Genomic DNA, 12,100 nt, shown 5'->3' on the forward strand with positions numbered 1-12,100 from the left:
CTTGAAATATTGATGTACATGGTTCACCGCGCACTGCGATCAGAAGTCATGTAACAGAACTGTACTTTTTGAACTTGTGATGTTCTTGATGAGGTCCAGTTGCACAATCAGTCGAAGACCGGACCGCAAAAATGATTCACCCAGTAGAAATATGTAGTAATTTTACGAATTATAAAATTGATGAATTTAATTATTAAATTGTATGTTACTTTTAAATGTATTTGATGAGGCCATGTCGTGTACGTCACTTACTATTATATGAATTTGATATCTGATAATTTTGATGGTATATTTAGGGTTATTGAAATGTGAAATGTGACGATTTTAACTAAAGAAAAAATTGGGGAGAGATAATAGAGTACTGCTATTCAGGTTCTATTTGGTATGATTTTTTTAAGTATAGTTTATTTAAGTAAAATTTTTATTTATAAATCTTTTATTAATAGAGTTTTTATTGAAAAGATTTTAGTTATTTAGTTGTCAATGAGAGCTTTTGTTAAAATTATAAGATTATTTTAATAGGTAAGTTTTTAAAAATTATTTTATGAAAATAATAAAATTAGGTTATCAAATAAGTAAAAGATATTTTAGATAGTTTAATATTTAAGAAAAAAATTTCAACTTTTACTCGTAAAAACTTAAAATTTGAACTTTTGTTAAGCGCTATTTGGTATATCTTTTCAAATACAACTTATTTAAATAGGGCTTTTATAAATAAAGTTTTTACACAAAAGATTTTAATTGTTTGATTGTCAATGAGAATTTTTATTAAACATTATAATTTTTTTAATAAATAAGTTTTTTTTAAAGTTATATTATAAAAGAATGAAAGTCAAATAAGTAAATGATATCTTAGACATTTTAACATTTAAAAAAAATATTTTAACTTTTACTCCCAAAAATTAAAATTTGAATTTTTGTTAGTAGAAACAAAATAACTTATTTAATATTTGAAAACTCTACTAAAAAAATTGAACAACTATAGAAATTTTGATAATAATTTATTCTTATAACCATTAAACAAATCATACTAAATAGACACTTAGTAGAGTTAAAATAACCTGTTTAATCTTTAAAAACTCTATTAAAAATACAGCTAAATTTTTTTTTTGATAAAATAGACTAAATAAGTAAATAGGGCATTGGAATCGGGATAATATAAAACTTAACAAGGTTGAAAGCTTGCGCAATCGAGGATAGGGTTGTATTTTACTCTGGCGAGAAAGCAACTTCAACCCGATTTAGGTTAACCTTATCCCCGAATTAGCAGAAACTCACACCCACACCCAGTCGTTTCAGATCTCCCCAATCGACCTCAAGGTAAGGTTTTAAGTTTGTCCTTCTCCTTGCTCTCTCTTTATATCAATAACACATAACCATCTCGTCAGCATAAAAACTTTACTCACTTTTTTATTAATATATTATTCAATCTTAAGGGTTCTAGTCGATCAATTCTAGCGATTCTATGATAATTATCAATACCCATAAGTATGGCGTTACTCCTTTATGATGGAAGCTTCAATAAACCTGGTCAAGAATGGGGGAACTTTTGAATTTATTTTGGTGACCTGGCAATATGATCAATTAAGCAACTCGCTTCAATTAGAACACTAGATTATCACTTTTGGTTAAAGTATCTCCCTTTGTTTCCTGGAATTGGTAAATCATAGTTGTAGTGAAAAAGACGTTATACTGGTTAATGAGTGAAATCATTGAGCAATTTCTCTTAAAATGAATGATATATGTTCTCATATTAATGGTAGGTTCTATCAAATTGTACAAGTATGAGCATGGGACCCCAGAATGGCGGCGATCGTAATAGGACAGTATGGACTCCTGAGATGGATAGATATTTCATTGACTTGATGTTGGAGCAACTCAGTAAAGGGAACAGATTTGATGATCCCTTATTCAGTAAACGAGCATGGAAGCAAATGACTTCAGTGTTCAGTGCAAAGTTCAAATTTCAGTACCATAAAGATGTTCTCAAAAATCGGTACAAAACACTGAGAAGTCTTTACAGGGCTGTGAAGAGTCTTCTTGATCAGAAGGGCTTCAGCTGGGATGAAATGAGACAAATGGTGACGGCTGACAATACCATCTGGGAGGAGTATATTAAGGTGCTTTCCTTAGGGTGTTAATTACCTGAATGATTCTTTTTCTGGGTTCTTATTTGCTTATGTCTTATGTGTTTTACTTGCAGGAGCATCCAGAATCTTTTTCTGGGTTCTTATTTGCTTATGTCTTATGTGTTTTACTTGCAGGAGCATCCAGAAGCGCGTTCATACAGAATAAAAACTGTCCCTTATTATAATGATCTGTGTTTGATATACGGCAATAAAGCTAGTGAACAAAAAGGTAACAGTCTAGTGTTATTGCTGTCTGTGACAATAACATGCGAAGTTGATTTATTGGTTTGTTTAGATGAACAAGTAGGTGGTAAGTTGCTAGAGTCGCTGCAATTGCAAGAGAAAGAAAAAGATGCAGATACTACTCATCCAAGGAGTGCTAGTGAGGGGGAAGCGGAGGATCGTGATGAAATTAGAGTTGATGAAGATAATAGTGTTTCTATGTCCAAAGGAGATGTGGATGATACACTGCAAGTCATATCGAATGGAGCAGAATCTATAGTGGCTAATCGTTCTAGAACTTACTGGCAACCGCCAATGGACCGTTATTTCATTGATCTTATGCTAGAGCAAGTGCAGAAAGGGAACCGGATTGATGGTGTATTTCGCAAGGAAGCATGGATAGAGATGATTGGCTCATTCAATGCTAAATTTGGCTTTAAGTATGACATAGAAATTCTGAAAAATCGCTATAAAACACTGAGAAGGCAATATAATGTTATAAAGAATCTTTTGGACTTGAATGGGTTTGTTTGGGATGAAGCTCGTCAAATGGTGACTGCTGATGATTATGTGTGGCAAGACTATGTCAAGGTACTTATACAGGCATAACTTAACTGCTGGTACTTTGTATCATTTCATTGCAAAAGTTCTCAGGGGACTTTTAATATGATTACATGCAGACGCATACAGATGCCCGGCAATTCATGACCCGACCAGTGCCATACTTTAAAGATCTCTGTGTGATATGTGGTCATCCAAGTATTGATGAAAATGATTGCTTCTCCATTCAAGACTTGGAGATGCATAATGAAGTCCAAGAGATCAAATTTCAGGGAGCATCAAAGAGTTCTCAACATCCTGTGGCATCGGAATCTGGTGAAGACGAACTTGGTGATTTGTTGGAGGCAGCGGCTCGTATGGGTTCAAAACCTGTTTTCTCTTGTACTAAGAATAAACGCCAATTTGAAAATTGTTCAGACTCTGAATTTCTTAAAAAATCACGAAGCAAAGACGAGGGCATGCCGGGGACAATTTGTGAGGCGGTAAATGCAGTTTCTTCATTTTCAGATGGGAAGAGTGGTGACTTGAACTCGAACTCGGTTGCCATTGAGTGTGTTATTGCAGCAGTCCAGGCATTACCAGACATGGATGAAGATCTCATTTTGGACGCTTGTGATTTCCTAGAGGATGAAATGAAAGCTAAAACATTCATGGCCCTAGATGTTAAACTACGCAAGAAATGGTTGTTAAGGAAACTTCGTCCTCAGCTGTAGATTCTATTGTTACCTTTATAAATTTTTATTCTTTGGCAGATTTTTGGATTACAGTCATTCCTGTAGTATGCAATGTAAGTGAAAGAGCTCGAAATTTCCATTCAAGAAAGCAACTGAACCAGCCACCCCTCAACCTGGGAAACTAATCCGCGAAAGAAATGGTTGTTAAGTAAACTTAGTCCTCAGCTGTAGATTTTATTGTTACCTTTATTAATTAATATTCTTTGGCCAATTTTTGGATTAGATTTACAGGACAATGAACAAATCCTGAACATGTAAGTTTCAACTGACCGATAACCGCAAGAATATATACTACAACCCGTGGCTACAACCAAGAAAAGTGAAACAAATAGTATGATTCTCTTCAGGCCTACGTCAAATTGTAGCATCATTACATTTGATTGCTACATCTAACTTAACTTTCTACATCAATAAATTGGCACATACGAATAAGATAATGTCAACTGTGAACTAGTCTTCGGAATTTAAAGTTGACAACCACAGCCCCACTGATATCATTTATAAGCCATCATCCATGATGGTAGAAAATAATAGTCCCTGTGCAAAATTGCTCCTGTTTGCCTTCTCCAAATGGTCCTCGTTTGACAAGGAAGATTGCTGAGCATTTCTGCAATCATAGAAAGAACAATCAAGTTCATGAATAAGAAGGCAATGGCTCCCCTGGCCCATATGCGAACTCAAAACAAAGGGACTGTGAAGGCCATTGATTCTAATGAAGCTTCGGTTGAAAGAGACTAAGAAAGTCTACTTGTGGAACTACATGACACAAAAAGTAGGCAGTAGGAAAGAAGGAAAAAAAGAAAACAATAAAAGCACTCACTTTTTCATGCCTCATTTAAAACTGTCATTTCGTCATTTCGTCATTCAAAATTTTTGAGAATAATCTTAACAACAAAATCATGAAATCATCATGCCAAATAAGCAATAGGCTATCCATATACTCTTGAAGTCCGTCCCCAGCCCATGCATAAAGCATACAGTTAAATGGTGCAAAATCTAAGTGCATCACAATTCTACCATTTGGCCAGCTCATACTTTGTCTTCCCCTTCATATTTGTGTAGGTTATCTTCCCCTCATTTTCTTTCTTGGCTTTCTACTTGTTAGGATAAAATCATGGTACTGTTATACTGATGACGGGGCTGACAATTTTTCCCACATATTAATTTCCAAAAAAAAAAATTCAACTTTTTAACACAAAAAATTGCTATTTGCATCAAACTTCCTTCTCTCACTATTTGGAATTAATAACATGATGAGGCAGTGCATTCCAGCCTAAATACAAGTTTGCCTATTGTCAATTATGCAGGGTATTAGCATGCTTTTTGATTGAACATCCTTTTAGTCATAATTCTTTATTAATTATTCATTTTAACTTCACAACCTTTACAGATTTATTGCACTTTTAACTGATTCCTAGGCCCCGCAACTTATCTCACTGGTGCACGACCTCAACCCATTCGATTAGCGTTCTTCAGATAGCGCAATAGTTAGATCTCTTAAAGGGAGGCATAGATCTCCGTTATTTATACTATTTCCACTGAACCATCCAAACATGATGATCTCGGCCAAGGATATCAATGGTTGCCAGTTAAATGTCATATCCTGCTTGAGTTATTTCTCAATATTGCATAATATCACATAAACTGTCCGCATTAACTCTTTCCTCTACATATTAAATTTCCATTTTAAGGATTTTCATCCCTATTCTCCAATACAACTCTAGACCACTTAATTTTGCATACATTTACCAACTACGCTAGATAGAGCCCTTTCATCACAAGCTTGCAGTTTTCTTTAAATTCAAAGCGCGATACATTCTCAATTAAAAGCTGTGTTTACCTGACAAATATCCTTGATGCTTGAAAACTTGTTCCAAGTATGATGAATTGAGGAAAAAGAAAAATGTGTAGAACAAGCATCAAACATGAAAAAGAAAAATGTGTAGAACATGCATAAAACATGAAAGAGTAAAATCTATTGCGCATAATCAAACAACTTACGTTTCAAATGTTTTCTCACACGAGCTTTTATCTTCTGCTCCTTCTCCAGTGCTCAAAGCAGGCTGTATGCTTTCAGACTCGTCAGCAGTAGGCATGTTGTAAATAAATGATAGCCATGGATCAGATGTCTTTTTGGAGGAAGAAACAGAAGAGGATGACCTTGCAAGAAGAGATTGAAAATGTGCATTTTGCAACTCTTTCCTCAAAGATGATATAGTTGAATTAGAGTTGCCTTTATGAAGTTTTAATTTGTGCCAACTGTAAACTCTTGTTAAGGAAAGTAAAGCATAGCAGCAACTTATCATCATTGCCATGTAAAGAACTTAAGCGAAATCTAAAGTAACTAAAATGAGTTAAAAGAAAAGACAAGAAATTCCAAGGAGGAAATAAAGCAGAAATAAAGAATGGCACTTTTCAAGTCTACCGCGTGAAGGATATATTTGAAATGTTTCCATGTTGTGTTGTTATGTGATCAACCATGTCCATCGTTACCCTTGTAACGCAAACAGGGCATACCTGTAAAGACACAAGTGCCATCTGTAAGAGAAAGTGTACTTTTAAAAGAACAAGTATACATCTAACCGATATGCATTTAAACAAGATGTTCGGTGATGATTAGAATTTCAATTCACAAAATCAATCAAGATTATAACTATGAGTTCAAAATATAAAAAAAAAAATTCACGCAGAACTATGATTATAATGGGCTAATAATGGCAAACATTTGTTGGCATAAAATACCAAAAAGTGATTTCATCCAGTACCAGAAGTCATCATTTAACATGAGAGATAGGCAGAAGTAACAATCATCATGTAATTCAAGCAAGACGAATGAAGTGAAAAACAATTCTAGGTATTGAGAGAGCAAAAGCAGATGATGATATTGATGGAAAAACTGTGACATAAAGTGAGTAATTTTTTTTTTTATGTTGTAAATGATGTGTGGATAAAGGACTAAAAAAGAAACAGACAATTTTTTTTTTTAATTTCTTAATAAGATTGAATTGGTGCTAGGTCTGAAAAAATGCTATTTCTAATTGCTCTAGACCAAAAAAGACAAAAAAAAAAAAAAAATTACCCCCGACTTTGCTTCAACAGGATGTTCCTCATCAATATGACAGCATAATCCAACTAAATCAAAATCCTCCGAACAAAATGGGCATGGATACTCATACTCTCCTTTCACTTCCTCATAATCATCTTCTTCTATATCCTCAAAATCAATGCAAAAATCCGCTGCTTCAATTACAACAGCAAGCCATTCAGCAAAACAAAAAACACAATAAAATGTTTACGCAAACTTAAATAAAGAAAAAGGGGGGAAAAAAAAGGAAGGGTTTTTGAAACAAACCAAACTGAGACTTGAGAGTTGACTGATAGTTCCTTGATGATGAAGTAGAAAGACCAAAGTATCTACTGTAATCCATTGAATCTTCTGTTAATTAAAATTCACAAACAAAACCCAATTCAGATGATAGCATAAAATAGCGAGTAAACTTCCCCTTTGATTTTAAGCGCTCGAGTCTTGACTGGCTCACTGAGTTTATAAATAACGCGTGCTTTAACGCGGAGCAACGAAAGAAGAAGTGAAATTCGAGGAAGAAACGTAAGGACCTGTTTGGGGTGTTTATAAATTATACGTGTGGGTGGGTATGATATGATTCTTAGTGGGCAAGATTTCTGATACCGAAATGACCACCAACTCCCGCGTTTTAACATAAAACTACCCTCGACTGCCAGAGACTGACCCGACTGACCACTCTTTATGATGACCGTTTGGGCCAGCAAATGCAAATGGCCCAGGCTGCGTTTTGACTTGAGTGATCAGTGAAGTTTTAAATTTACTTTTAACAGTGGGAAATGCGCGTGCCCGATGGGGGTTGTTTTTGTCTTTTCGCTTTCCCCATTGGTCGGTTTGATTTATGTGTTTCTGTTTTGGAAGGTCATTCGCGGCGGGGTGCCCCACTCCCATTTGTTTTATTTTCTACGTCAAAAGTGCCTGTCCGCAACATGCAAGTGTAATTAAACTATACCATGCCGATTGAGGAAGGAACGGAAAGTGGAAAAAAAAGTGCAATTAAAAAAAGCTCTTTTTTAGATCCATGCCCCCCCTTTTTCTATTTCTTAATCATTTTATTAAAATTAAAAGAACTCATTTGTGAAATTTTTTCTTTCTAAAAAAAAATCCCCAAATACTATACCTCTCTTTTGTTAACTCTCAAGTGTTTGCAGCAATATCAAAAATATTTTGGATATTCTATTCCCCCCACCCAAAAAAAAGAATAAAAATTATAAACATGAAAATCGGTAATGAGATCTGCAGTTTTTTTTTTTTTTTTAATTTAAAGATAACATATTATAATCGTTTGATCACCGTCACTGACTTTTGTAATCAGCTTTATACTTTCTTTAAACCATTTCGTAACTGCAGGTTTGTTTAGTAATAAGTTGGGGCGTATTTATTAATAAATAAATAAATTCAGAGTCCAAGAATGGGAGCGAAGCCCAAGTTAAAAAAAAAAAACAAAGAGGCGCAAAGTAGCGCACTACCGTTCGGTTTCAAAACATTGATTTGATTCACGACAAAGCTAAAGCTTAGAGCTAGTTCATTCAACTTTCTTCTAAAACCCACAAATCTTAAATTCAATATCCGTTAAACAAAATAACTTGTTCACTCGAAATTGTAAATCCAAATTACGATCCATTAATTCTTGCTTTCGAATTCAGTTTCCATTTTCGCTTTCCATGGCGACGGGAAACCGGACGGGTGTTTACAGAAAGAAAAGAGATTCATTGAAGAGCGCGCGTGCTCCTCTGTCTTCATCGGCTTCCGGTTCGGCAGGTCCGGTTATTGAAATGGTGAGCGGTTCGTTGCTTCGCTCTAATCGCTCTTCTTATGCTCCTCTCAGTACTGAAGATCCCGGTCCTTCTAGGTACGGCTTTCTTCTTTATTTCAGAATTTATGTTTCCATTCGTCAGATACTAGAATTGTCCACGTGAGATGGCATTAATTGGAAAAAGTAAGAATGAAAATTGCATGTGAGAATTGTTTTTACTATTTTCGTCGTGGTTCTGCAACAGTAATTATTTGTTTACTTCGTTTGATTTAACATAGAAACTTACTCGTCATATTGTTCGTTTGGAAACATAGTTAGCGTCATAGACTCAGAGCATTTATTTGGTAATTTGTTTTATTTTATTTTATTAGATATTTTCTGAGTTAGAACTTAGTGGATTAGAGTATTGAATGAGTTTTTCCAATCTTATTATGTAGTCAGTTTAGTTGACATCGTGTACTTATGGATTTTCAATCAGTATTAATCAAGATGAAGTTTTGACATATTAACTGAATATTTTCATGGAGTGGCGTGTCCAGAGTGATTGGATAGGGAGTTGAGGGAGCATTGTGGGATTTTTCTCTGTTGATGACGCTTGTAATATATTCAGGCATCAAATTGTGATCTTTCTCATTCAGCTGTTTGAAAAGCCACGTGCTGTTAAATTCTGCATTGCTGAAGGTAGGGTTAAAAAATGTGAGATTCTTCCATGTGACCATATTTCCTTGGTTGGTGCAGCAGTGATGCATTTTCGGTAGGTCTACCACCAGCATGGGTGGATGACGCTGAAGAAATAGCAGTTAATACACAACGTGCTCGGGTCAAAATGGCAGAACTTGTCATCTTTTGGAGATGGCAAACAAGATCAACACATGATCGAGATTCTTACATATGAGATTACAGATCTTTTAAGGGGATCTGAGAAGAGATTAGATAAACTTTCTGCTGCTGGCTCTTCAGAAGATTCAAATCTTAGAAAAAATGTACAGGTATAATTATGATTATGGTTGTATTCTCTGTTGGGGGAAACTTTATGTAATTCTCAGCATGTAATTTTGAAACTATTGGCAAAGTTTTATTGTTTCTTCGGTCTTAATTTCCTTCTAATTCTAATTACATTTGATGGCATACTTGTTTGTACAATGTACTATGTTAATTTAATACAAATGTTACATATAGGTGCCAATTGGCTTAACTTTTTCTTAATTTGATGTAAAAATGGAGCTAAATCGAGCAGATATGATTTGATTTTTATGCAAACCATATGTTGTTATCAATCAATTTTTTTACTTTTTCTAGTGATGTTGGAGAAATCATTGTCTCATACTTGGTTAACTTTATAGATGTGGATGGTTGTCGTCTTGTTTCACTCATTGCGCTTAAATTCATTGCCTTTTACTTGTATGTATTTGGTGAGTGGTCTTGTGCTATGATTTTGTATGACCTTTATCAATTTTCTACTTGGACAGCATTCTCTTGCAACAGACCTTCAGAACCATTCAATGGACCTCAGGAAAAACCATTCAACGTATTTGAAGCATTTGCAGCAGCAAAAGGAGGTCTGAATAATCGATCTAACGGCAGGAAACAATATGAATAATTAGCTTACTTGACTTTTATCTCATAAATAATCATACAACACATTTTCATTTTTTTCTTTGGTTGTATACTTTTGATCATGTTTATAAACCCCTAAATAGCCTGATCACTATTTGCCTGAATATTTTTGGTCATTGTTATTATTGTAGATTTATTATTATTTATTTTCATATAATTTTTTTATGTTTTGTAGGGATGTGATGGTGTTGACTTGGAGATGAACTTTAACGAGGACAAATATAGATTGGAAGATGATGGATTTAGTGATGGGGTATACTGTTTATTATTTATGGATGCTTTTGGTAGGATCATTTTGAATGCAGGAAATTAGGCATATAGTGTAAATGCATATGTGAAAGGTTAGTGATGATCATGCTTCGGAAAAAGAAGTCGGAAAATTTCAAGTTGGTTCTGTACCTATGGCTTGAATGGAGCAAATCTGCTGATATCCATATTTTTGGTACTTGATTCCTGCTTTATATCTGTACTTAGTTGGGCCTGATTGGCAGCTTATTTTTGAGTTCTTAAGTTATGGAATGGTGGATTGCTAAGAATGTGACCCATTTATGGATTCTTGATATAGATAGCTTAGAGTCTTTCTAGGTGCAAGATAAAAAATCTGTTGCTCTCAAAGATCATAATTTTTTGCTTGTTCAATCCAGGGTTTTGATGCGCATCAGATGATGAAGTTAAACAACTGTAGAAAGTCTTCTTCTTTCCCCGAGATTATAAACCCACTCACAAAAGCATGAACATGCTCGTACTTGCAAGCACACATGCCCTCTATCAGTAATTGTATATAGATAGTTCGAAACGTGATTTTGGTAGGTTCATAGGTTATTGACACAATTGATTTGTCCTAAAGTTTCATCTGCATAATTGGCTTGTTCTTGTTATTATTATTGTTATGGCGAACAGATTCATATTGAGCACTTGCAATTGCAGGCAGAGAGAACACAGAAGAAAGGAGGGTTGGCGAGGTGTGCTAGAGTGCTGCTCATTATGTGCGTCATCGTGCTAGTCCTCTTGATTCTCAAAGAATTATTCTTGTGAAATTAACTGTTTGTTACTGAGTAGTATGCTAGTGCTGTGCGTATTGTAAGGAAACTGCAAGGATCAGCAAGTTGATTGGGAAGATTGCAACATGGCTGTGGACACACACAGTAACCGAAACAAATATAGGTTGATCAATATCAAAGTTCTCAGCATTTTTTTTTTTTAATTTTCCTTCACCTTTTTCTGGCTCCCTTTTCATAATTGATCAATAGCTGAGAACTTTGACCGGAGGAATGGGTTTATTTTTTTGTAGTCCCTTTACCTGACCTTGCGAGAATGTTTCTGTTATTAAAAGTCTGTTTATTAAGCAAATAGTGTCTTTATGAAAGAGCAAAAGGGGGATATATATTACTATTTACACGTGGTTCTATGTAAATGTGAGTTCCAGTGCTATCGATGCAAAGGCAATCGAGGATGCAAACGGAATAATAATGAAACTTGCGAAATAATGTGACAAATTATTATTCAAACGATCATATGGCTTGTAAGGGATTGAACACTAAATTCTGTAACGCAAAAGATGTTATGAAAGGTATCATAAATGGTGTGTGAATATATTTCGTAACTTGTTGGGGGTGGAGTGACTGAAATACACACGGCAGCACGTACGCTAGAAAAGGAATTGCTCCATAAGAATTGGAACAATTAGGGGATTTTAAAATAGGGTAAATTGGAATGGGAGAAAATATAGTATTCAATAGAAGAAAAAGGTGATGAAGACGAAGGTGAAGACCCCAGAAAGTTTTATCCTGGCATAAAACTTAAGACGATATGTTAAAAAGATGAGACTTCAAACACCACGTCGTACATATATTATTTATGCTGGCTTAGAACATGGATGACAAGTCATATAAGTTTTACTCTAGGGTAATAGTTAGATGACCTGTCGTCTATAATACAGAAGACTAAAGGACACGTGACGTATTTTTGCTCGGAATGCCGATGACTGTATAAAAAAATG

General features: G+C 34.8%; 3 protein-coding genes across 7 annotated transcripts; 2 read left to right on the forward strand and 1 right to left on the reverse strand.

The window, feature by feature from the left end:
* The first annotated feature begins 1,155 nt into the window (after positions 1 to 1,155).
* Positions 1,156 to 3,734, forward strand: LOC102620565 (hypothetical protein). Of its 4 annotated transcripts, XM_006479963.4 has the most exons (5): positions 1,156 to 1,320; positions 1,764 to 2,120; positions 2,265 to 2,358; positions 2,425 to 2,942; positions 3,032 to 3,734. In XM_006479963.4, exons 2-5 carry the CDS (start codon positions 1,785 to 1,787, stop codon positions 3,623 to 3,625), a joined length of 1,542 nt encoding a protein of 513 aa, XP_006480026.1. In that variant the 5' UTR covers positions 1,156 to 1,320; positions 1,764 to 1,784; the 3' UTR covers positions 3,626 to 3,734. The 4 variants fall into 4 exon arrangements, with proteins under 4 accessions (XP_006480026.1, XP_006480024.1, XP_006480025.1 ...); XM_006479961.4 differs by having other exon boundaries at positions 2,265 to 2,942; XM_006479962.4 differs by lacking the exon at positions 1,156 to 1,320 and adding an exon at positions 1,332 to 1,659 and having other exon boundaries at positions 2,265 to 2,942.
* Positions 3,735 to 3,893: 159 nt separating this feature from the next.
* On the reverse strand, positions 3,894 to 7,341 carry LOC102620083 (protein DEHYDRATION-INDUCED 19 homolog 4). 2 transcript variants are annotated; one of them, XM_052436727.1, is made up of 5 exons: positions 6,999 to 7,341; positions 6,726 to 6,886; positions 6,085 to 6,163; positions 5,648 to 5,906; positions 3,894 to 4,253 (listed from the first exon to the last, which is right to left on the reverse strand). In XM_052436727.1, the coding sequence occupies exons 1-5, from the start codon at positions 7,072 to 7,074 to the stop codon at positions 4,145 to 4,147; spliced, it is 684 nt and encodes a 227-aa protein (XP_052292687.1). In that variant the 5' UTR covers positions 7,075 to 7,341; the 3' UTR covers positions 3,894 to 4,144. The 2 variants fall into 2 exon arrangements, with proteins under 2 accessions (XP_052292687.1, XP_052292688.1); XM_052436728.1 differs by having other exon boundaries at positions 6,726 to 6,883; positions 6,999 to 7,330.
* A 357-nt stretch (positions 7,342 to 7,698) lies between these two features.
* Positions 7,699 to 11,501, forward strand: LOC102621573 (syntaxin-42). Its single transcript, XM_015530709.3, is given in 6 exon segments — positions 7,699 to 8,580; positions 9,223 to 9,324; positions 9,326 to 9,473; positions 9,954 to 10,043; positions 10,277 to 10,354; positions 10,746 to 11,501. Coding segments are annotated over 6 exon segments (696 nt in total). The 5' UTR covers positions 7,699 to 8,392; the 3' UTR covers positions 10,836 to 11,501.
* Positions 11,502 to 12,100: the final 599 nt, after the last annotated feature.

Source organism: Citrus sinensis, chromosome 3 (genome assembly GCF_022201045.2).
Source record: "Citrus sinensis cultivar Valencia sweet orange chromosome 3, DVS_A1.0, whole genome shotgun sequence".
Classification (NCBI taxonomy): domain Eukaryota; kingdom Viridiplantae; phylum Streptophyta; class Magnoliopsida; order Sapindales; family Rutaceae; genus Citrus; species Citrus sinensis.